The sequence below is a fragment of the Pectinophora gossypiella genome, chromosome 28, assembly GCF_024362695.1.
Source record: "Pectinophora gossypiella chromosome 28, ilPecGoss1.1, whole genome shotgun sequence".
In the NCBI taxonomy this organism is placed as follows: domain Eukaryota; kingdom Metazoa; phylum Arthropoda; class Insecta; order Lepidoptera; family Gelechiidae; genus Pectinophora; species Pectinophora gossypiella.
In genome coordinates this window covers 4,701,145-4,728,459 of record NC_065431.1, presented here as the reverse complement: position 1 = coordinate 4,728,459, position 27,315 = coordinate 4,701,145, and the positions used below count along the sequence as shown (strand labels likewise).

General features: G+C 39.8%; 1 protein-coding gene across 5 annotated transcripts in view; it reads right to left on the bottom strand.

Moving 5' to 3' along the window:
* LOC126379173 (scavenger receptor class B member 1-like) overlaps positions 1 to 26,218 on the bottom strand; it is a 40,765-nt gene extending 14,547 nt beyond the window's left edge. The window contains exons 1-4 of one of the 5 annotated variants that reach the window (XM_050027836.1): positions 26,081 to 26,211; positions 25,644 to 25,748; positions 3,684 to 3,904; positions 393 to 503 (exon numbers count right to left, since the gene is read on the bottom strand). In XM_050027836.1, the coding sequence (XP_049883793.1) occupies positions 393 to 503; positions 3,684 to 3,891 (319 nt within the window). In that variant the 5' untranslated portion in view covers positions 3,892 to 3,904; positions 25,644 to 25,748; positions 26,081 to 26,211. Of the gene's footprint in view, positions 1 to 392; positions 504 to 3,683; positions 3,905 to 25,643; positions 25,798 to 26,080 lie in introns of those variants that run through there. The other 4 variants (XM_050027838.1, XM_050027839.1, XM_050027840.1 and 1 more) reach the window with 4 other exon arrangements.
* Positions 26,219 to 27,315: the final 1,097 nt, after the last annotated feature.

Sequence of the window (27,315 nt, the reverse complement as noted above, 5' to 3'; positions counted from 1 at the left end):
TTTGTGTTCTTATACCATGGTTTAGACTTGAATCGTATGGCGTCGGACAAATGGGGAGCGCTGAAGGCTCTCACCCGGTACAACTTTTAAGACAACAGGCCTGAGAGTGCCCACTTGGGCGCGAACCTCGGCTCAGGGCGTCGCCTGAGAGGAAAATTTGAAAGAATTATTCGACTCTAGTGGGTCGATAGCGATAAGCGCTGATTGAGGGGTCGGTATCGGGGTCCTGAAGTGTTTGGTGTCGCGAGCTGATTGGCTGCCTCTATGGCTAGAGTAATCGGGTCGTCGTGTTCTATAATGTAGTAAGAGTTATTCTATTCTATTTCCATACGAAAGTTTTGATGCATCGTTTTCTGTTACTTAACGTGCCGAAACATTTTATATATACTCACCAGGCCTCATGTTTAGCTTCTCCTTCAACATGACGTCTAGGGGGGTGAACAGGAATCCCCCGATCGACACCACCAGCAGAAGACATCCCCACACGCACTGAGCTACTGCATCTGGTGGCAAACATCATCATCATCAGCCCATTAACGTCCCCACTGCTGGGGCACGGGCCTTCCCAATGGATGGATTGGGAGATCTGGCCCTAAACCATCACGCGGGCCCAGTGCGGATTGATGGTTATTAACGACTGCTAATGCAGCCGGGACCAACGGCTTAACGTGCCTTCCGAAGCACGGAGGAGCTCGAGGTGAACATTTTTTTTTGTGGTCACCCATCCTATGACCGGCCTTTGCGAATGTTGCTTAACTTCAACAATCGCAGACCGAGCGCGTTACCGCTGCGCCACCGAGCTCCTCAAACATACATAGGTACAGTCATGAGCAATATAATGTACCCACTTTAGAACTCTGTCGCACTAACATATTTGACATTTAGTGAGACTTACTTAAGTACAGTTCAATTTGTCAAAAACGTTAATGTGACATGGTACCAAAGTGTATACATATTAATGCTCGTGACCGTACGTATAAAGTCAGTTCTTCTATCGTGTGGGTTACGAGGTGCAATACCAGCCTCATCAACCCTGGTGTCAGGGTTACTATTGAGCCGCCAAAGGCCCCTGACATGACATATAACGACTACATACTTACATCAGTAAGTAGTAACCGGGACCAACGGCTTAACGTGCCTTCCGAAGCAGATGGCATTAACTACTTGGCCGGACAAATGGGGAGCGCTGAGGGCTCTCACCCGGTACAAAATTTAAGACAACAGGCCTGAGGGTGTCCAGTTGGGCGCGAACCTCGGGTCAGGGCATCGTCTGAGAGGAAGAATATTGGAAAGATTAAAATCGACCCTAGTGGGTCGATAGCGATAAGTGCTGAATGAGGGAAATCGTCGACCACGCCGGCGGGGTCGGTATCGGGGTCCTGTGTGTGTAATGTTGTAAATGTATAATACCAGCGCCGCGGCCCGTGCTAAGCACGTGTCACGGCATTATGCTGAGGGAGATCCTTTTTTTAATTTGGGCGCCTCCATTGTGTATTTAATGTCTGTATTATTTGTATTTTGTCTTTGTTTTTTTTTTTCTATTTTTTTTTATTTCTGTAATGTAAGTTTGTAAATGTGGCGTCCAATATGGAAATAAATATTTTCTTTCTTTCTTTCTTTCTTTCTATATGTGTGTCGTAGGTTTTACGTAAATAAACTTTTTTTTTCTGTATAATAACAAGGGTCATCATAAAAGATCTCCCTGGTTTCTATGTTCTGTGTAAATATATTTCATGTCAACATACGCAGGTAACGACAGCACGTCATATTTGGTCTAGTAGATTTGAGGTTGAACTTAGAACAATAGAAACATGCATACCTACATACAACAATGGAAATGACGTAGATAATATATTATTAAACGTCAGTAAAAGATATTGTATGAATGATTTCATTGTGTTCCCCGATACCGACCCCGCCGCCGTGGTCGAGGATTTACCTTAATCAGCGCTTATCGCTATCGATCCACTAGGGTCGATTAATTGTTTCAAATATTTTTCCTCTCAGACGACGCCCTGAGCCGAGGTTCGCGCCCAACTGGGCACCCTCAGGTCTGTTGTCTTAAACGCGTACCGGGTGAGAGCCTTCAACGCTCCCCATTTGTCCGGCCAAGTAGTCAATGCTATCTGCGGCAAATCTACAATAAGTCACGTCAATAGAAAAAAAAATCAGAATTAAAGAGAATCTACCATCATCATCATCAGCCCATTAACGTCCCCACTGCTGGGGCACGGGCCTTCCCAGGGCAATGGATGGATTGGGAGATCGGGCCTTAAACCATCACGCGTGCCCAGTGCGGATTGATGGTTATTAACGACTGCTAATGCAGCCGGGACCAACGGCTTAACGTGCCTTCCGAAGCACGGAGGAGCTCGAGATAATTTATTTTTTTTGTGATCTGATCACCCATCCTATGGCCGGCCTTTGCGAATGTTGCTTAACTTTAACAATTGCAGATCGAGCGCGTTTACCGCTGCGCCACCGAGCTCCTCAAAATCTACCATATCTGATCCAAATTTGGCGGCGAAACGACAGTTATTTTTTTAATGCCTCTTCCAATACTTACATTATATTTTTGTATAATTACATACAAAATCTGTTCAACGCCATCAATATTTTGTCTTAAGGAACTTAGCCTGGAAAGTCCCACATTCCAGATCATACCAGGAAATTAAAAATAAACATAAGTATTTAATAATTATTTAAATAGCTCAAGACATCACATATAATTTAACATTCCGTTCATGTAGTTAGGATAAGATTTAGTATTCTCAACGCGTTTTTCGTGCTTATTGTCAAAGCGTCATAGACAGCTGTTGGTACTATAAAAGACCTGGTCACCTGGCTGTATGTCAGTGATGCTTTTGTCATAACGGATTGGAATTGATCACGATTTGTTATAGATTTTAATCTATAACTATTATGTAAGACCTTGGCGTTGGTTTTTTTTTAAGAACGTCTAGTGCCCTATGCCGAGGTTTTTCTTGCAGCTTCTTTTCCCCGGCTATACAGGTTGTGAGAAGCTGCAGTAGTTTTAGGCGGATGAGACGTTCGTTATGTAAAAATTGACGATTCAAAGTGTAACTATGTTACCTACTGAATAAAGATATTTTTGATACAAAAGACATCAACGCATAATTGAATGATTTATTTTAGAAGCAAATTTTCCATACTTACTTTGTTTCAGTAGGCACTTCATCATATGAAAATAAAAACAAAAAATAGTTTTTATTTACCTAATAAAGTTGTCTCGACCAGTATAGACGGCGATACGACTCACCACCTACCACGTTGGTCTAACAGAAAGCTCGGTGAGGTGTGGGTACTTGGCACACATCTCGCGATGGATTACCTCTGACTACCCCGATTAGGATATAGTCGCGAGCTTATGTATGCTATTATTTACATGTAGGTATATGCTTACAAAGTAAGTAGGTAACTTTTGCATTGCAAAGGTTTGAATCCAATTTTTTGTTGTCAACCGTGCTGTTGGTCTAACAGAAAACTCGGTGAGGTGCGGGTACTTAGATCATCTTGCGACAGATGTACCTCTGACTACCCCAATTGGGATATATCGTCGTGATCTTATATGAGCGTATTGTTGGCAATAAAACAGCCTGAACAGCTCACATCCCTTGCCAAATTAAAAAAAAAGCAATAAAAAACTAAAGTAATAAACTTACTGCAACAAACGGACTTCCGTTGTTCCATTTTCAATTCCCCATCCTCACAGGACATGGCACACTGGCTGGCGAGCGAGCACTGGACATCAGCGCATTCAGCCTTGTCTGACGTACTAGCAATAAGGCTGTTTAGCGAATCGCTTGCTGTCGTCTGCGTGTCGGCGGTATCGGATTCGCTAGCCGAATTGGATTCGCTCGACGCCATCATTCTTTGGTTTTATCTGTGGAAAAGCGGGAACAATAAGAATTAAAAAAAAAAAACAATTAAAAAAATATTTATATACCAAAATTGGCTTACAAACAAAGTTAGCGCTTTTAGAACGTCAAAAAAATTAAATTACATATAACTACATACATACATACATACATATTGTGTTGTTGTTACATATTGTGTCACCTGATTGTCTGAAAAAGTAAGATGATTCCGTGCTTCGGAGGGCACGTTAAGCCGTTGGTCCCGGCTATTAGCCGTAAAAACACCTCCACCAACCCGCACTGGAGCAGCGTGGTGGAGTATGCTCCATACCCCCTCCGGTTGATTGAGGGGAGGCCTGTGCCCAGCATTGGGACGTATATAGGCAGTTTATGTTTATGTATGTTATTATGTAACTAGCTGTAAAACTACTACCACGTCGGAATCTATAACGCTGAGGGAAAGACGTGGCCAGAAAACCTCCCAGCACAGAGCCCTAGTCCTACTGTTTCATGTTTTCCTTTCTTTTCTTTTTTTTATAAATCCAGAATAAGAGATTTTCCGGACTACGTTCTCCAAAAAACTATATAGATGGCACTAATGTGATAATTACCCATTTCCCATTATTCGGGTACATAATTATTCAAAAATATAATGTAATGGCAGAAGCAAAAAATAATTGTTGCTTGATATTTGGAAAAAAATATGTATAGAATTATCGTAAGTCACGTCGATATAGCTCGGTTTGCGATTGTTGAAGTAAAGCAACTTTCGCAGAGGCCGGTCATAGGATGGGTGACCACAAAAAAAAAAGTTTTCATCTCGAGCTCCTCCGTGCTTCGGAAGGCACGTTAAGCCGTTGGTCCCGGCTGCATTAGCAGTCGTTAATAACCACCAATCCGCACTGGGCCCGCGTGGTGGTTTAAGGCCCGATCTCCCTATCCATCCATAGGGAAGGCCCGTGCCCCAGCAGTGGGGACGTTAATGGGCTGATGATGATGATGATGTATAGAATTATGTTGCAACCTATATTGTATACATACATACATACATAAACTCACACCTATTTCCCACCGGGGTAAGCAGAGACTATAGAATTCCATTTGCTTCGATCCTGACACACTTCTCTTGCTTCCTCCACATTCATCAATCGCTACTAATTCAATTGTCAGAGGTACATCCGTCGCAAGATGAACTAAATAGCCACATTTTTTTTTTTTGACGTGACTTATTGTAGATTTGCCGCAGATGGCATTAACTACTTGGCCGGACAAATGGGGAGCGCTGAAGGCTCTCACCCGGTACAACGTTTAAGACAACAAACAGGCCTGAGGGTGCCCAGTTGGGCGCGAACCTCGGCTCAGGGCGTCGTCTGAGAGGAAAAATATTTGAAAGAATTAATCGACTCTAGTGGGTCGATAGCGATAAGCGCTGAATGAGGGAAAACGTCGACCACGCCGGCGGGGTCGGTATCGGGCACCTGAAGTGTTTGGTGTCGCGAGCTGATTGGCTGCCTCTATGGCTAGAGTAATCGGGTCGTCGGGATCGTATATTACGTCCTTCGAAAATACCCACGCCTCACCGAGCTTTCTGTTAGACCAACGAAAAAAACTATGGTTACGAAAACTTTGAGGGATGATTGAGCCCATGATTTTGAGTAGATATCAAGTGAAATTTTCCGTCGCAAAACTATGGAACTGAAAATAATAAAAACACAAACAATTTCATGAATTTTCCGAGAGAAAATTCCACTTGATACTAACTCAGAATCGTGGTCTGAAACATCTCCAGTGTGCGTCGCTGGTGTTAAATATAAGTAAAAACACATGCTTGAATATTTAGAAACGGACTGTATTTAAATAAAATGTACAAATATGGAAAATGCAACACACATCGCCATGATGGTTAAAGGGTAGAAGGAAGAATGAAATTCGGTGTTGCCATAATATAAAATAAATTTTAGTTACTACACATCCAGTATACGTTACGATGCCACTAACACTTGTATACATTTTTTAAACAATAGATTTAGATGCACTTTTTCATCTAAGATTATTGTATAATACAAGCGTGAGTGAGGTGAACGGTCGACCCAGATGGCCAAGGATATTATACGATATATTATACTAAGTACCAATATACCAACCGGTTTTTTCATATTTAGTGAAGCCAATAAAAAAGTTTCACTTCTAATTTGCCAGCGACATGTCCGATTTAAGCTTTTTTTGACGTGACTTATTGTAGATTTGCCGCAGATGGCATTAACTACTTGGCCGGACAAATGGGGTGCGCTGAAGGCCCTCACCCGGTACGGCCACGAGCATTAATATGTATACACTTTGATACCATGTCACATTAACTTTTTTGACAAATTGAACTGTAAGTCTCACTAAATGTCAAATATGTTAGTGCGACAGAGTCCTAAAGTGGGTACATTATATTTCTCATGAACGTTTAAGACAATAGGCCTGAGGGTGCCCAGTTGGGCGCGAACCTCGGTTCAGGGCGTCGTCTGAGAGGAAAAATATTTGAAAGAATTAATCGACCCTAGTGGGCCGATAGCGATAAGCGCTGATTGACGGAAATCGTCGACCACGCCGGCGGGGTCGGTATCGGGGTCCTGAAGTATTTGGTGTCGTTAGCTGATTGTCTTGTTTTTGTGTTAATTATTTCTGTTCTATTAACGACCTCCGTGGTCTTGTTGAGCGTTGGGCTCACGATCCGGAGGTTCCGGGTTCGATTCCCGGTGGGGACATATCACAAAAAATACTTTTTGGTCCCTAGTTTGGTTAGGACATTACAGGCTGATCACCTGATAGTCCAAAAATTAAGATGATCCGTGCTTCGGAAGGCACGTCAAGCCGTTGGTCCCGGTTACTACTTACTGATGTAAGTAAGTAGTCGTTACATGAGCCATGTCAGGGTCCTTTGGCGGCTCAATAGTAACCCTGAAACCAGGATTGATGGGATTGGTACTCCACCTCAGAACCCACACGATAGAAGAATTCTATTACTTATTCTATTCTATAATGAAATTGATAATGTAATACTTATAATAGAGTTTTGAAATAATTATTACAAATTACTTTTTGTCTAAGATATAAAGTATTAAGCAAGTGCAGAATCGTGCAAATGTAATAGATTTGGGAAGTACTACCGACCAACTGATGATGTCAATACAGCTATACAGCCAGTCATTAAGTTTCTCAATCTAATGCATTACAAAAGTTAATGTAAAAACGTGTTGCACTTTGTATTCCTTTTATTTTGTGCAATAAAGGTTATTATTATTATGTATGTCGTTAAAAATATCTCCACCAACCCCCAGTGGAGCAGCGTGGTATAGTATGCTCCATACCTCACACCTTTTTTTTTTATATTCACCGGTTGATTTAGGGGAGGCCTGTGCCCAGCAGTGGGACGTGTATAGGCTGCTTATGTATTCACCGGTCTATGACATCAGACCACAGAACAGTATGGTCGATTTGGATCAGACAGTCCTAACCACAGATTACCTAACAGAATTCAGTAGAGCTCGCCTCTCATAATTTGTGGTCAAAGAGTCAACGTGCGAAAAATAAAATCGCTAGAAAAACTTTCAGAAAATCGCATCGCGGCTTTTTGAGAGAGAGAGAGAGAGAGAGAAAACGTTTATTCAAACAAACAGCACACAAAACGAATATATAACATGAAAACTATGTACTACTTCTACTACTTTTTTTTGTCGGAAAATTCATGAAAATTTTAGTGAATAGAATAGAATAGAAACTTTATTTGCGTCAAACATGGTGAATAAGGTGACAAATGGGTATTAGAGGTAGGTACAATACATGTTTCGCCATAACAGTGTAAAGTTTTAGTGTTTTTTTTTTTTCAATTATTTTTAGGTTCATACGAAAATTTTGTCAAATCTACAGGTTAGGTAAGCGGACCCCGTGATGATGACTTTTGCGACGGAAAATTCCACTTGATATCAACTCAGAATCATGGCCTGAATTATCCGTTAAAGTTTTCGGTACGATGTCTCTAACAACCTGTATAATAAATGTCACTAATAACCCTGAGACCAGGGTTGATGGGGTTGGTAATCCACCTCATAACCCACACGATAGAAGAAGAAGAAGGTTTCCTTCTTTCTGTTTGCGGCAAATCTACAAAAAGTCACGTTAAAAAAAGGCTCGGTCCAGTATAGAAGCAATTTAGCACTTGGCTCTAGGTGTCTCCACTGAGTAACCGCAGTCTCAAGGTCCCCTCTCACTGTGATGTGTTAGGTTACGTTGGGTCAGGTTACTATAGCTTGACCGTGATACATCAAACATAAAATTGGGGCGTTTATTTACTAAAAGAACAGCCACTACAAACCAGACTAATATTATAAATGGGAAAGTGTGTGTGACTGTTTGTTTGTTTGTTCAAATTCAAATTCAAAAATATCTTTATTCAGTAGGTAACATAGTTACACTTTGAATCGTCAATTTTTACATAACGAACGTCTCATTGTGGCGAGGTAAATCGTGGACCGGCGATTGGTTTGATGAAATAAAAATACAAATATGCTGATGAAGCTGATCTGCGTGTAATAAACGTTTAGGGCACTGGAGATTACAATATTGCTTGTACGATATTTCACGATACAATCACGTAAACCAAATTGGCGTAAGAGTCGATTAGTGAGTTCGGACATTGAGCAAAGAAGGAATGACAGTAGAGAGCAAAGACAATACGTCCACATAAAAAGCCGTATAAAAATTCTTATAAGGGTGATGCATACACGGTCAATTTCTAACACTCATCCGCCTAAAACTACTGCAGCTTCTCACAACCTGTATAGCCGGGGAAAAGAAGCTGCAAGAAAAACCTCGGCACAGGGCCCTAGACGTTCTTTAAAAAAAAAACAAATAAACATGTTTGTCTTTCACAGAAAAACACAGCGATCTGTTCTTCTATCGTGTGGGTTGTGAGGTGGATTACCAACCCCATCAACCCTGGTGTCAGGGTCGCTGAGCCGCCATAGGCCCCTGACATGACTCATGTAACGACTACGTACTTACATCAGTAAGTAATTACCGGGACCAACGGGTTAACAAACAAGCAAGTAAGCTTATTTTGAGCAATATGGCCGCCTGTTGTGCTTTTCTGTATATGTTGTCCTTATCTCTGTATTTTGTGTCCATTGTGCTCAATAAAGTATTTTATCTATCTTAAAGTGCCTTCCGAAGCACGGATCATCTTATTTTTGGACCATCAGCTGATCAGCCTGTAATGTCCTAACCAAACTAGGGATCACAAAAATCACTTTGTGGCTGATCACCTGATTGTCCAAAAAGTAAGATGATCCGTGCTTCGGAAGGCACGTTAAGCCGTTGGTCCCGGTTACTACTTACTGATGTAAGTACGTAGTCGTCACATGAGTCATGTCAGGGGCCTATGGCGGCTCAATAATAACCCTGACACCAGGGTTGATGCGGTTGGTAATCCACCTCACAACCCACACGATAGAAGAAGAAGAAGACTAGGGATCACAAAGTCATTTTTGTGATATGTCCCCACCGGGATTCGAGCCCGGGACCTCCGGATCGTTAGCCCAACGCTCAACCACTGGACCACGGAGGTGGTTAGAGTATTCTGTTGATATTCTTATATTATTTATTTGCTATTGTCTCTTCATTATATTGATCATTAAATATGTCGTTATACGTAATAAATAAGTAAATAAATAATACTTTATTGCTATTATAAAAGATAAAAATAAGGGTCAAGTGATTAATTCTTCTTCTGTTGTGATTACTCGTAATTAAAAAAGTAGGTTTATTGTTTATATCTTACATAATATATTGTATTCTTTTAATAAAAACAACATTAAAACACATAATAACGGGTTCTTACTGCGTTTAAATCAGGAATTGAGATTCCCGACTACTTACTTTTCCGGGACCAACGGCTTAACGTGCCTTCCCAAGCACGAATCATATTACTTTCGGACAATCAGGTGATCAGCCTGTAATGTCCTAACCAAACTATGGATCACAAAGTGATTTTTGTGATATGTCGGGAATCGAACCCGGGACCTCCGGATCGTGAACCGACCACTCAACCACTGGACCACGGAGGAAGTTAAACGATTGATGAATGTGGAGGAAGCAAGAGAAGTGTGTCAGGATCTAAGCGAATGGAATTCCATTGTCTCTGCTTACTGCGACGGGAAATAGGCGTGAGTTTAAGTATGTACATACATACATACATAAACTCACGCCCGTAATCCCTAATGGGGTGGGCAGAGCCACAAGTAATCAAAGACAACTTGCAGCCACTGTTGATACGAAGTCCAAAGATGGATATGATGGTATGAGTTTATGTATGTATGTATTTTTTTATCTCTTTTTGATATTCTCCGTTTCACAAATCAACTTTACCCTGGCCTAGATCTTATTTCCGAAATCTATCATATTTTATTTTCACTAGATCCTTAAAATGTTGAAACGCTCTAAGGTCAGACTAACTTAATTATTCATTAAATAGTTCAATGTAGTATGTTAATACGATGGAGTAACTCGTAAATTACATTACAGTTTCATTATATCGTAGATTTGCCGCACATGACATTAAATGAAGGATTTCCTTTTTATTTTTTTAATTTTGTCCTAACTGCTGGATAGATGACGCTTCTTCTTATCGTGTCGATGGCAAACTAAATTGTATCGGCCCAAAACTTGGGAAAGTATGGCGCTATCTGCAGCGCTCATCAGATCCTCCTGCGTACAGGTGTTCGGGCACGCAGGACACGACGTAAGATGTTCCATCGTTTGGGGAACAGTGCCGCACTTGCACTTTACGTCCGAGCCATCCGAGAAACCCCACCTGAACAAATTGTTCTCACTTCGGCCCACCTGAGTCCGAAGTCTATTTAGAGACTTCCAGGTAAGCCAAGGCAAATCAAGACCTGGCGGAGGTCTCTCGGACGGCGAAACAAAAGGTATAGATGACGCTGAACTTAGGTTACTGCATAGTATAAGAAGACCAGAGGGGTTAAAATTGCCACATCGAAGCAATTCATATAAGAAAGAAATATCCTCTTCGCTTCGGACCTCGCTTGCGAGTAAACGTGTCTGAATCCGCGTCACTGTATTTTTAAACCATTTAAATTCAATTATTTGTCAAAAAATCAACTTAAAAATTAGGAGTGCATAAGTTAAAGAAGTGCGTGTCTTCAATCTTCGACTGTGAGCACATCGTACACATCCTGTGTAGCAGTTTTCACGCACACTCAAGTACTTCAAATCTTTGGTGGGTACTACGCTTATGCACGCCGAGTAGCTTTGAGTAAGCACGCGCAAGTCACAAGGCATACCTACATTTGTTCCGTATAGCTGTGTAACTGGTTCCACTGTCTTACGTTACGAGACACGATGTTGGGCGGAAATTCACCAGACCCGGAAATGTCAATCTGCCTCTCTGCAGGTGATGATGATACGCCTCCAAATCCAAGCTTTGTTACGACTAGACGACGAGGCATGCATGAGACCCAGCAATCTGGTGAATTCGAAAGCTTCAAGGAAGAAATGAGGAAATACATGACCTATATTTCCAATTCGCATAAGAGTGAACTTAAAGAACTGAAAGCCACACTTAAGGATGTCGTCCAATCCAATCAAAGTATAATCGCCTCAATTTCTAACCTGGCGGCCCAAAATGAAGAATTTAATAAAAGAATAGTGGACCTGGAGAATAAAATTAGGGAAGATCGGGAATACATAACGTACCTTGAGGATAAACTTGAGGATGTGCAGTTGGGAATCCGCAAGACAAACTTTGAGATTAAGAATGTTCCTAAAAAAGATAACGAGACAAAAAACGACCTTATTGAGATGGTTACTCACCTCTCCGAAACTATCGACTGCAAGATGTCCATAAAGGATATCAAAGATATTTATCGTGTTAGAGGGAAAAAACCTGATCACAAAAACACGCCAATTATTGTGGAAACAAACTCTGGTCTCCTCAAGACTGACTTTCTAAGGATGGCCAAATCATACAACATAAAAAACAAGACCAAACTATGTGCTAAGCATCTGGGTATGAAAACAAACGAAGACACCCCTGTTTTTCTGTCAGAAAATCTGACAGTAAGAGGAGCCCGTTTGCACTTTTTGGCCCGTGATTTGGCTAAGTCTAAAAACTACCGCTTCTGCTGGACAGCATATGGAAAGGTGTATGTCAGAAAGACTGAGCAAACCCCTATTATTATGATAAAGAACGCTGATCAGGTGCATCACCTACTTATGGAAAATTGACTACCTGGATCGTTATGTATTGTTAACCTTTATTATTTTATGGCATTCTGTATTCGCTTAACTACCAAAATGTTAGAAAAATATGTTCCCTCGAGTTTATATTACACAATAGTTCGTTATTCATTCGTTTGTGCGTACTTATGGCTGTATAAACAAGAAGTTAAAATGGATGATTGTATATCTTTACACGCGACACACAATATACTTGCAAATATAGCTTCTACACACAATTCAACACACACTCAATATAATATTTACACCTCCTATTACCTATATATACGAATTATTTGTTTATTATCCACCTTTGTTTTACATACTAACTTTAATACTCACAAATATGCAACATACTTAATAATCCATCAACATTACTGCGAAGTTGATTTTAAGCCACCTTCAATTCCAATTATTCAAATTTACGCCGCCTCCGATATCGCACTGTATAACGCCGCGCCCAAAAGGTACTATCCGCCATGCCAAACGCGTCGGTTACGCGTTTTCGACTACAAAGCGTTCACCCATACAAACACTAACTTTACATTAGGATCATCCGTTTTACCTTTCACATACAACTACTCGTTCATAGCCACCCTTATATATAACACATACTCGTAATTATTATGGATGACATCCTGCACACAGCAAATGAAATAGATAATTTTGAGGTGGCGCGTGTGTTAGAATCTGACTGCAATGAACTCAAACAATACTTGCAGGTAAACAAGAGTGACTTAACTATAATATCCCAAAATATTCGTAGTATTTATGCAAATTTTGATGACTTCTTGCTCACCCTTTCTGGTTTTACTTTCGACACGGATATAATCGTTTTAAGTGAGTGTAGGCTTAACGTAAATAAACAGATTCCGCAACTCAATAACTACTCTTCATATTGTAGTACGCGCTGCCTGAACCAAAATGATGGAGTTGTGGTATATATTAAAAGTAACTTAAAACATAAAGTTTCTGAAGTAAATTTATCACAGGCATCCTGCTTACAACTTGAGGTTATGAACAACATAATTTTGTGTATATACCGATCCCCCTCCCATACCTATGCTGACGGTTTTGTGGAGAGCCTAAGCGAACATCTAGACAAACTGAATAAATCTAAAAATAATATTATCATCACTGGTGACATCAACATTAATATTCATCTGAAACAGAATGAACCCTACCATGAACATAGAAATAGGATTAGCTACTTGGGTGCTCTCTCTGCTCATGGAATTATATCAGGTCATACTATTCCAACGAGAGATAAAAATTGCCTCGACCATTTCATGCTTCGCCTTAACAAACGGAAATTCAATGCAACTATTGCAATTTTGTCCACTACTGTTACTGACCATAACACTATACTACTTTCCTTAGCCAAAATCAAAACCCGCTCAGAAGTGATTAAATCCAAAAAGACCGTAAACTTCGAAGAAGCTCTTCAACTTTTGATGACAAAAAATATCGGTACTCTCTTGCTCAATAACGATCCATCATATGTGATCGAAAATCTGACACAACAAATACTAGACTCGATATTAGCTAGCACTGTTGTCACCCGGATTCCAAATAAGAAAATAATTTTGAAACCCTGGATTACCCATGGCATTCTTCGCTGTATACGTAATAGGAATAATCTTCAGAAAAATCTTCGTAAAGATCCATTTAATGAGACACTCAAAATCACTTATCGTCGCTACAGAAATTATTGTAACAATTTGATAAAAAAACTTAAAAGAAATTATGAACGGGAATTACTAGCCAAATCTATTAATAATACAAAATTGTTATGGAATAACATAAAAAATATTACGTATACCAGTAAAACCAGTACTTGCAATTCTGATTTAATGCACATTAAAAGTTCACCCTTTGCTTCAGCCAATTTCATTAATAATTTTTTCGCTAATGTTGGGAAGAATCTTGCTGAGGAAATCTGTGTTACAGGTGAATCCAAAAAGTATATTCAAAACCTCCCTGCCTTGTCTCACTCCTTTGTTTTACTACCAACCGACAATGATGAAGTAAATCATATTGTATGCAATTTAAAATCTACTAGTGCCCCGGGTTGGGACAATGTATCTACCTCATTCCTAAAATATGCAAAAGACGAAATTATACCGGTCATAACGCATCTTGCTAACCTTTGTTTTGAGAAAGGTGTTTTTCCATCTGTCCTCAAACAAGCTATCATAACACCAGTGCACAAGGGTGGGGACAGAGACGAAGTCAGCAACTACAGACCTATATCTGTACTAACTGGTATCTCAAAAATTGTGGAAAAGCTCCTAAATAAAAGACTTTTAAATTACTTGACTCGGTTTAATATATTGTCACAGTCACAATTTGGTTTTAGACAGGGTAGGTCTACAGAAGATGCGGTACTAGCTCTAACTTCTGTGGTAGTGGACCAAATAGATAAGTCTAATAAATGTTTGGCAGCTTTCCTTGACCTTAAAAAAGCTTTTGACACTGTGTCTGTTCCTATCCTTATGCGTAAATTAGAGAAGATTGGCATAAGGGAAAGGGCTTTATCCTTGTTTACAGATTACCTATCTCATAGGAAACAACGAGTGAAACTTGGGGATATTGTTAGTGATGAGTCAGTGGTGACATACGGAGTTCCCCAGGGCAGTGTGTTGGGGCCTACTCTGTTTTTAATATATATCAACGACCTGTGTAATCTCAATATACCAAACTCCAACATCTTTGCGTACGCCGATGACACCGCTGTAGTGTTCACTGGTAAAACCTGGAACGATGTTAAGTCAAATACTGAACATGGATTATCACTTGTGGCACAATGGCTAGATTACAATCTCCTTACTTTAAATACCACTAAATCGAATTACGTCTGTTTTAGTACATATGCAAATGCTCAGCCATCAATTGATTTTAACATTAAAATACACAAATTCTGTCAACTTGATAACTGTAACTGCCCTGTGATTCAAAAAGTTAGTGTGATGAAATACCTGGGAGTTCTGGTCGACCAACGTCTGTCCTGGTACCCGCATATCGATCATGTCATTAACAGGCTTCGAAAAATAACTTACATTTTTAAATCGCTTAGGTATGTGGTGCCCCGACGGGCCTTGGGTGACCATAACTCTACAAGAAATCTTCTTAATGAAATCTACTTTGCTCTGGCGCAATCCATACTAACGTATTGCATCCCCGCGTGGGGTGGGGCTGCTAAAACCCAGTTTCTTCACCTAGAGCGAACTCAACGTGCTTTGATAAAGCTCATGTATTTTAAAAATAAAAGGTACCCTACTGAACAACTGTATTCAGAATGTAACCTACTTACTGTACGTCAACTATATATTTTAAATTCTGTACTAAGAAAACACTCAACCTTAGAATACGACCCCAATAAAACAAAGAAGAGGCGAATTAATTTGGTAGCAGATGTACCCATTGTACGCACAACTTTTGCTAGACATCAGTACAACTGGCTATCGGCTTTTATATACAATGGAATAAACTCGTCCATACCTATATACTCAATGATACACCGGGAATGTAAAATACTAACTACTAAACTACTAAAATCGAAAAACTATGATGAAACTGAAAAGATTTTACAATGCCAAGCATAAAATGTTTCAGTCATACATTGGTTACACTAGTTTCTGTTTTGGAGTAGTGTGGGTGTGTGTGTGTGTGTGTGTGTGTGTGTGTGCGCTTGTACTTATGTATATATATGTATGGGTGCAGGTGTGTACATGTACATGCATGCATATATATATATATACATCATCATCATCAGCCGTACGACGCCCACTGTTGGGCATAGGCCTCCCCCAAGGATCTCCACTACGATCGGTCCTGCGCTGCCCGCATCCAGCGGCTACCCGCGACCTTCACCAGATCGTCGGTCAATAATTAGTATTATTTGTTAATGAATTCTATTTAATTTTATTGTAAATATACATAAGCGCGCACACGTATGCATGCACTGCACACATTGCCTACATGCACACACACACACACACGCACACACACACACACATCCATCTGCACTCCTAAGTACAGAAATAAAAATATAAAACAATGATAAAAATATACATTAAGGAAAGACATAGATATAATACATACATATTTGGTATAATAAGTCACTAATTAAGTAAGTTAAGATAAGGAAGAGCCAAGCCTCCTAACACAGACTTTCCCAGTTTAAAGGGGGGCTTGGGTCAACTAGCATTTAAAAGAAAATATTGTCTAAAACGAATAAAGATTTTATTTTTTTATTTTTTAATATTGCAATTTGACATTTGCGCATATAAAAGTAAGTGCGCAATGCAAAATTGCAATATTGCTTTCTTAGATGAATTGTTTCGATGTGGCCATTTTAACCCCTCAGCCGGGTCTGCATGACAACCGCGCCGCGCGCGGCGCGAATTATATTGAGCGCTTCGATCAATAAACGATACGAATGCTGTCTACGATGGACGTCAAACGGCTATTGGTCGTAGGCCTCGATATAATTCGCGCGGCGCTTGGCGCGGTTGCTGTGCAGAACCTACAGGTATGCTCAAAAGTGACAGCTAACATTTCAAGGTTAGCCCAGCTGACTTCATCCCGCCCTGTATTGCCATTTCTTAATAAATAAATTACCCACGACCAATATTTTTAATTTACTTTCGAAGGAAATTTTGCACTTTTAGTAAAAGTACACTCTTAATGATATTAATGAGAGTTTACGTACTTACTGTTTTAATGATTTTTATATGTGACAAGTGATAGTAATTAAATATATTACATACACATAACACTGATGGGCACAGGCCTCCCCTCAATCAACCGGAGGGGGTATGGTACGCTGCTCCACTGCGGGTTAGTGAAGGTGTTTTCACGGCTAATAGTCGGGTTCAACGGCTTAACGTGCCCTCCGAAGCACGGAATCATCTTACTTTTCCGGACAATCAGGTGATTCAAGCCTGAAAAGTCCTTACCAAACAAAGGACAGTCTCACAAAGTGATTTCGACAATGTGCCCATCGGGAATCGAACTCGGACCTCCAGATCGTGAGCCTAACGCTCTAACCACTAGACCACGACGGCTGTTATACAATACAATTAGTCAGTAAGTAATTCACTTGATTTTCAATAATAAGACTGAGCACGCCTGATCTTCTTACACCATGCATAAATTATAATATAATACCAAATTACTTGTCTCTGGCCACCCCTTTAAGGGATACGGGCGTGAGCGTATAAATAAATAATAAATAAATTATTTCACACAACAACAACAATTTACATATTATTAAACATTACATTTACAATAAAATATAATTTTGTTGGTGGCTATTTAAAAGCAGAAGGTAACCCTGTCTCTCAAACTAGGAGACCTGTATCTTGAGAGGCAGTGTTCAGTTTTTACAGTTATTTAAAATTATCATTGAGTGGAACTATATAATTTATATCCGAAATAGTATGTAAGTGCACACACGTGCTTATATACAGAATTACGTACAGACAGACTAAGAAGTCAATTATTATAATGATCATTCATTGTTGTGACCTAAATAAAGCATTGGCACCAATACAAAATGATTAGTGACTAGTACCCAATTGTTATTAAAAGGTATGGCCAATATTGATTTAGATCAAACAGGAAACGTACAAAGATTCACGCCTAACGTCTCTACCGAGGCAGGCAGACACAAGAGATCAGATATCAGAAGTCAATTTGTAACGCGCATGTATGAAACGATTGATCTTCTTCTATCGTGTGGGTTGTGAGGTGGAATACCAACCTCATCAACCCTGGTGTCAGGGTTACAATTGAGCCGCCAAAGGATGGCTCATGTAACGACTACTTACTTACATCAGTAAGTAGTAACCGGGACCAACGGCTTAACGTGCCTCCCGAAGCACGGATAATCTTACTTTCGGGCAATCAGGTGATCAGCCTGTAATGTCCTAACTAAACTAAGGATCACAAAGTGATTTTTGTGATATGTCCCCACCGGGAATCCAATCCGGGACCTCCGGATCGTGAACATAACACTTAACCACTGTACTACATAGGTCGTTAAACGATTGATGAATGTGGAGGAAGCAAGAGAAGTGTGTTAGGATTGAAGCAAATGGAATTCCATAGACTCTGCTTACCTTGGTGGGAAATAGGCGTGAGTTTTTGTATGTACTTACTTATGTTTTTTTTTATATATTTTCAATTCCATACTTTAGCGATGGAAAATTCAACTTGATATTAACTCAAAATAATGAGTTGATTCATCCCCTCATTACACTCCTCACACCCCGTACAAGTACGTACAGGTAGCCATAAGAGTACGTATGGGTGTTAGTGAGACTGTAACGAAAGCTTTGAGGTATGATTCAGATCATGATTCTGGATTGATATCAAGTGGAATTTCGTGACGAAAATTTTTTTTAAAATATTGGCAGTTTCATAATTTTGCGACGGAAAATTCCACTTGACAAACTCAGAATTATGGTCTGAATCGTACCTCAAAGTTTCCGTTACAATGTCACTGACACCCTGTATAATTTGGGGATTTTCAAGGCAAGAATGAATATGCAGTATTTGAGTTTCGTCTCCACCTTTAGACCACATCGCAGTCAAGTCTTTTAAAAAAAAACTCGTATACATACATACATACATACATAAACTCACGCCCCAAGTACTCAAAGTATTCAAAGACAACTTTGCAGCCACTGTTGATACGAAGTCCTAAGATGGATTATGATGAACCTTATGGTGATAAGGGATCAGCCTATCGCCCATAACATTAGCTCGTCATTTAGAGGACACAATCCCTCTGTCGGATTTTACGACATGCCCGGGAAGACAAGCAGCTGAACGTGTTCTATGTTTTTTATTTGCTCCAAGAACAGCATAGAAGCACTCGTATAAGTAAAGTACTTATTGTACGTCGTAACTACCAACCTTCCAAACCGAAGGGAAAACCAACCCAATTGCAGGTTAGTTCACAATACCTCAGAAATCGCCAATCGTGTCTACTTACGCCGTTACAACATAGTTAAATATGTATTGTATGTACGTACTCACAAATGCATAATATTTTACTTTAAATATTCTTGCAAAAGATACATTGCTTTGAGGAAAACACAACTTAATATTACACCATAATTTCAACACTGCCCTTAGCCCCACAGAATGGAAGAAAGAGTTCGGAAAGGCCCTAACGCGCATTTTGTACTTATCGGAACCGCTGTCGCTGGTGCACCATCCCACATCCAAGTTGTAAATGTTTGTTTCCTTTTGTTGGTTCCCTGGAAGAAATAAGGCCGCCCAAATTGTACTGTATTCATGTGTTTTGTCTGATTGTTGAAATTTTAGTTCTAATAAAGTATATTTGATTTGATTTGATTCAACCGTGACCTATATACCGTCCGATCATGACCTATGCAGGGGTAGTTTTCGCTCATGCGAGTCCCTCTCAAATCCATCGTCTACAGGTACTTAATACAAAATCGTTTCACGCGGAAAACCACGGGAGCTCCGTGGTTCCTTCACAATGAAAATCTGCACATTGACCTAGGTCTGCCAACCATTGCCCAATGGCTCAAATTAGCTTCAAAACGTTTTTTCCATTCTGCTCCGCACCACCTAACTCCCCTGGTAGTTGCGGCTTCCGAATACAGCCCGCTTAGGGACGGTACTGAATAGTATCGGCGTCCGAAGGACGTAATATACGATCCCGACGACCCGATTACTCTAGCCATAGAGGCAGCCAACCAGCTCGCGACACCAAACATTTCAGGACCCCGATACTGACCCCGCCAGCGTAGTCGACGATTTCCCTCAATCAGCGCTTATCGCTATTGACCCACTAGGGTCGATTAATTCTTTCAAATATTTCCCCTCTCAGACGACGCCCTGAGCCGAGGTTCGCGCCCAACTGGGCACCCTCAGGCCTAATGGTACCTATTGAGACTGACTATGCGGCTATGTCCTTAATAAATGTGAAACCAATTTTATAGAGATTTGAGAAAAAACGTATTGTATTTTAATTATTACCCTAAAATGAGTAGGGGCTCGGCAAGAAGAACAAGGCTCCCTGTACTTCTAGCCCTGAGCCCCTACTTATTACACACATAAGTGTGTGTTTATAATTTTCGAATTTGTTTTCGAATTCATGTTTGTATTATAAATGATTATAATAGGTAAGCGGACCCTGTGAAAAACGGGATAATGCTCAGGAGGTGCGTGTGTGTGTGTGTGTGAATTAAAGCAAGAAATACAAATATAATATTTGTACATTCGTTTATATTGATGTTAATAAGGTATACACTAATATTTATTCTGTCAATATGTTGTTAGGATGTTTATATTAGATGTTAACGTTGCATATTCTAACTTAAGTACCTAGTTATACTCGTAGTACAGGGTGTTAGAGACACCGTAAAACGAATACTGAGGGGGATGATTCAGACCACGATTCTGAGTTAATATCAAGTGGAACTTTCCGTTGCTAAATTCATGAAACTTTTGCGATGGAAAATCCCACTTGATACAACTCAGAATCACGGTCTGAATCATCCCTCAAGGTTTTCGTTACGATGTCACTAACACTGTATAGGTATTTGCCTACCCCTTCGGGGAGACAGGCGTGATACTTATTATTTTAATATTTAAAACGCATCGCTTCGTGACGGCATCAACCTTGGCCGACTGTGACATCACAGAGGTCGCAGGAATCCGCCATTTTACAAAATAGCTCCATCAGTTTTCGACGGATTCTCTCTCATTATGTCCCTAGCTGTTTGTGGTCGAGTCCTGAAAAGGACTGTTTTGGGGATCCATGATGTAATCGCAGGATAAAGCACCGGGAGATTCGCAAGGAACAGTCCGGTGAGCCATTTCAGTCGAGTACGTTTAGCCGGCTAAGCCGTTGCCCAGGGTGGACCGCGAGGAGGTAGTTCTTGACCAATTCCCACCCCACACAGTTCTTGACAATTGGGTCGTGTACTAGGTTCAAGATAAATTATGAAATTCTGATTACTAAATAAAGACACATCTAAAACTAACGAAAAACATTTTCTTTTTTCTATTAAACTTATTTATGAATTTTAATCAAGAAAAACGTAATAATAAGTCCGACATTTTGTCACGTTTTTCTATGACGTCACAGAGTGCTTTTTCATACAAATTCCATAGTAATTTCGTGTTTTGACGTTTAGTAAAAAGTAACTGATTTGACTAGTTGGAAACTAGCCTATTGCCATACGCAATAATAATAATCTCCCTAGCATTACACCGGGTGAGAGCCTTCAGCGCTCCCCATTTGTCCGGCCAAGTAGTTAATGCCATCTGCGGCAAATCTACAATAAGTCACGTCAAAAAAAAATCTCCCTAGCATTATCACGTTTTTCACACGGTCCGCTTACCTAACCTGAAGATTTGACAGGTCCGGTTTTTTACAGAAGCAACTGCCTGTCTGACTTTTCAAGTAGAAGGGAAAACCAGCCTAAGGGCACATACCTCCGAAAATGCATTTCTCGGGAATGTGTTTCACGATGTTTGCCTTCACCGCTGAGCACGTGATAATCATTTATGATCCAAACGTATGCGAAAAAATTCGACAAATGGTTTAGGCCTGAGCTGGATTCGAACCTGCGACCTCAAAGTGAGAGGCAAGCGTTCTGGCGGGCTGACGGATTCTCTTTAACACTTTCAAGGACAGAACGTCTAATGACGTTCCGATTCCAAGGTGTCATACTATCTATTATGAACCATCAATGTCCGATCTATTATGAACCATCGATGTCCCATCTATTATGAACCATCGATGTCCGATCTATTATGAACCATCGATGTCCCATCTATTATGAACCATCGATGTCCCATCTATTATGAACCATCTATGTCCCATCTATTATGAACCATCGATGTCCCATCTATTATGAACTATCTATGTCCCATGGTCTCTGCCCGTGAAAGGGTTAATACGTATAAATAAATTAATAACTAGCTTTTTTGCCCGCGGCTTCGCTCGCTTTGAATTCGGGGTAACTCCTATATAAAATTTCACCCTCTCTTTGAAGGGGTTGGGGGCATGTTTCCAAAAAAAAAATGATGTACGATTTTTTTGTTAGTCACAAATGTACCTCGTACCAATTTTTAGCTTTCTACCTTGAATGCTCCATACAAATTTCCACCCTCCATTTTTGGGAAGTGGGTAGTAGGTAGGGTATTAGGTAGGAGGGGTTAGAAAGAGACAAAAATGTAGCCTTTATCACTCTCCAACTTTTCGACTATCTCCATTTAAAAATCACGTCAATTCGTCGCACCCTCATTTCGCCGTGAAAGACGGACAAACAGACAGACAGACACATACACTTTGTCATTTATAATATTAGTACGGGTGCTAAGCAGTGACTAAGTAAAGCTGCGTTTCCATTGACGCGGAGCTGTGCGGAGCTGAGCGGAGATGTGCAGGAAGCGACCAATCACCGTGAGGGAGAGGGTGACAGAGCGTCTTCGTTTTCGCTCTCTCGAACGCTGTGATTGGTCAAATCCGCACACCTCCGCTCTTCTCCGCCCATCTCCGCGTCAGTGGAAACCCGGTCTTAGTATGATTGCTTTTCGTCTGTTCCTTCCGGTGTAGACAGACAGTAATTTTAAAATTACGTACATTTCAATCAACGTTTGATACACGTTACTTTCCGGCCAAGCTAATGCCATCTGCGGCAAATCTACAATAAGTCTCGACAAAAAAAATACACATTTCGGCGTTCAGAGATAATTAACGGCCTCCGTGATTCAGTGGTTGAGCGCTCACGATCTGGAGGTCCTGGGTTCGAATCCGTACAATTTAATTAGACACTAATTATTATTAATTTAATTTTTTTTAGTCCCATGTAATAGAGATGTAGGGTATGTAACGTGGTGGAGTATGCTCCATACCCCCTTCGGTTGATTGAGGGGAAGCCTGTGCCCAGCAGTGGGACATGTATAGGCTGTTTATGTTATGTTATAGTATAAGTATGTAGTAGGTAGCGAGCGTATTACCATTAACCGGACACAAATTCTGGAAACCACGTGATATAATAATAATTACGTATATAAATATAAAAATATAAGTTTTGTCTGCTTGTTGAAATTTTAGTTCTGTGCAATAAAGTATATTTGGTTTGATTTGATTTTGATTTGACTAAAACATGAGGCCTCACCGGGACACGAAGCTGAGGCCATCTGAATGCAAGACGTGTTCTCGTCCATTTCGGCACACTACGAAAATTACGACCATTTATACGTGCGCGGAATGAACTCTGGACCTTTGACTTGCGAGCCAAGTACACTTGCAACTGAGCTATCGGTTCTACAAATTAGGTAAGCGCGTACATGTATTTATAGACTCTTGTTATGAATCCCTAGCGGGGTGGACAGAGATGTAAATTCTCAGTCATTAGCACTATTTCGTCGCCTTATAGTCAAAACGACGTAACCGCCTTTTTGAAAAATCACATTCGAAATTTTTAACCGACTTCAAAAAAAGATGGACAAATAGCAATACAAATAATGAGCAAATAGTTAATATTACACTCCGCTCGTCCGCAAAATTTACGACGCACGGAGCTCCGCGATAGTATATTAAAAGGTCGTCTTGTGTGCATTTTAACCTGCAGAGCAAACAATCTAATATCGACTATCGTGCAAGGAGATCTCTCCTTATCACAGGAAAGCTAAAAATACTCTAGTAAGTATGCATTATTTTACGAAAAGTGATGATAAATCACATAAAATATATTTTGCTGGTAAAGTGGCTATGGAATTTGAGAAGCAGTAGAGCTATCGTAGTTATCTGTTTGCAGGAGTAGTAGCAAAAGAGAGTGGGGTTGAATAGGCGACAGCAGTTCTCATACAAAATGCGCGTTAGGGCTTTTCCAACTCCCGACGACTCGATTACTCTAGCCATAGAGGCAGCCAATCAGCTCGCGACACCAAACACTTCATTACCCCGATACCGACCCCGCAGGTGTGGTCGAAGATTTCCCTCAATCAGCGCTTATCGCTATCGACCCACTAGGGTCGATTATTTCTTTCCTCTCAGACGCTCTGAGCCGAGGTACGCGCCCAACTGGGCACCCTCAGGCCTGTTGTCTTAAACGTTGTACGGTCACGAGCATTAATATGTATACACTTTGGTACCATGTCACATTAACTTTTTTGACAAATTGAACTGTCAAGTCTCACTAATGTCAAATATGTTAGTGCGACAGAGTCCTAAAGTGGGTACATTATATTGCTCATGACTGTACCGGGTGAGAGCCTTCAGCGCTCCCCATTTGTCCAGCCAAGTAGTTAATGCCATCTGCGGCAATCTACAATAAGTCACGTCAAAAAAAGGTCTTTCCAACCTCTTTCTTCTATTCCGTGTAACCTCATCATCATCAGCCGTACGACGCCCCCTGCTGGGCATAGGCCTCCCCCAAGGATCTCCACGACAATCGGTCCTGCGCTGCCTGCATCCAGCGGCTTCCCGCGACCGTGTAACCTCCGTGTAACCTAAACGCTTGTAATTAGTTCGAACTGCTAATTAAGCCACAAAAACGGAAAATTAAACGTTCGGAATTGATGTTCACATACAAGTAAGTGTAGCGTTAAGTACATTCTTTAGTAACTTCCGAAGCACGTACCAATCTATTTAAACGTAACATAGCGAATCTAAACGTCTTAATGAGTGACTTTCTAGGCTACGTTCCCCAAAAGCAATATAGATGGCGCTGTATAGACTTAATGTGTTAATGGCCCCGATTCCTGCAAACACCTCCTAATTTTATTTTAAGTTATACCTGTCATTTTCTTATCCGCCGAAAAGGAAAGGGACGGATGATTGTCAACAATTATTTTTAAAATGAATGAATAACCAGTGCGAATAAAATAGGCATCTCGCTGTTATGCAATCCATTTGCCGTGCTGTCAACTTAATTCTGTCGGGTTATTGGCCGGTGTAAATTTTTGAGACGGTTGTTTTAGATTTCTGCTTAAAACTGACGTGTATTCCATAAATTTTATGCCTGTCGATTACCCGTCCCTTTCTTTTTCAACGGATAAGAAAATGACAGGTATAGGTAACTTGAAATAAAATTAGATGGCGTCTGCAGGAATTAGCACCAATATTCTCATTCCTTGGTACATAAAACAAAGAGAAGCAATATAGGTAGCAACATAATTCTATACATAATGTGATCCAAATATCAGGCAACAATTTTTTTTATAATAAGTAATATGCCTCTGCCATTATAATGCAATTTCAGAAAAATATTAATTACTATATAAAAATAATTGTTGTTTGATATTTGGATCACATTATGTATACGAGTAGAATTATGTTCTGTTGTCTTAAATTTTATACCGGGTGAGATCCCTCTGCGCTCCCCATTTGTCCGGCCCAGTAGTCATTTGAGAAAATTAAAAATTAGTAAGCAAAATATTTTTTTTGGTACCTACAGTTTAAATTAATTAAAAAAGTTGACATACCTGTTGTGTTCCCAATCTTCCAAAAAATGTATTCAAACTTCATTCACTTATTAAAAAACAGTCTTTTTAAAACAGTCCAAAATAAATTTGATTATCTACATTTCACTTATTTTATTAAAAATAGTAATAATAATGAAATATTAAACTAAAATCACTATTAAAATAAATAAACATTACCTAGTAAAAACTTTACCTAAAAACTTTAAGAAAATCAATAATTTTAATTAATTATTCGAAATGACTCATTTTAAATTTCAAAAAATTTCTTTACGTTTTCTTTCATTAAATTTAGTTTAAAAAAAAAACTTTTTATTACTTTTAAATTAATATTCCAAAAATAATAATTCATTATTATTACAATATTTTCATTCCTTTCCAAATAAACTTATTACTTACAAAAAATACTTAACAAATAGGTAAATCACGTCAAAACTAACCTAAAATCCCGCCAAATGCATTTAAAAAGTTATTACTAACTTTTTAAACTTATTCTTTTATTCGAATATTTTATTTTTAAATTCGGATACGCGCGCTAAAGACGCGCGCCGCGCACGATTGCGAAACTACATGTAACCTTACTTTACCGTACTCGTAGACGACCTTTGCCTCTCAATAATACATTATAACTAATCCATGATTTCGTCTCCATACGATGCATTTGTCAGTCTATGAATAGATCGATAGACAGACAGATAAAGACGTTAAAAAAATGACAGGAATATAATAAAGAAACAAAACGCAGGACCATTTACATCTCTAGGTAAGTACTTTTGATATTATAAATGATTATCAATGCGAAAGTAACTCTGTCTGTCAGTCTGTTGCACTTCACGCCAAAACTACTTAACCGATTTTGATAAAACTTGGCACAGAGACAGATTAGACCTTGGGGAAGATCATAAGGTAGTTTTTATCTTATTTTTTTAACGTGACTTATTGTATATTTCCCGCAAATGGCATTTACTACTTAACCGGACAAATGGGGAGCGCTGAGGCATAGAATAAGGAATAATACTAACTACGTATAAAACGGCAACTCTCCGTTCCCCACCAGCGTCTGAGCTTGGTTTACCTCACCCCCTCGGTCTTACGAGTACTTTAGTCTTCAATCGTATGGCGTCAGACGACACACACACAGTTGCACGTGTAAGTACGATAACTTCAATGTGTAGCCATGTATAGAACTGAAAATAATTTAAAACACAAAAATTTACATAAATTTTTCAAAAGGAATTTCAAATGATATCAACTCAGAATCATGGTCTGAATCATCCCCCTAAGTATTCGTTACGATATCACTAAAAAACCCCTAATAAAACCCTATGAGTATTATTTATTTCTAATCTTAACGTCAATGACCCCGATTCCTGCAGACACCGCCTAATTTTATTTTAAGTTATATCCGTCATTTTCATATCCGTCGAAAAGGAAAGGGACGGATGATTCACAGCTCTTAATTTTAGGAAGAATGAGTAATTGAATGAATACCCGGGCGAATCAAAAGGTACGTCGCGGGTATGCAATCCGTTTGACGTGCTGTCTACTTAACTATGTCGGGTTATTGACGGGTGTAAAATTTTTAGACGGTTGGTTTAGATTTGTGCTTACATTGACGTGTGTTCCATAAATTTTATGCTTGTCGATTACCCGTCCCTTTCCTTTTAGGCGGATA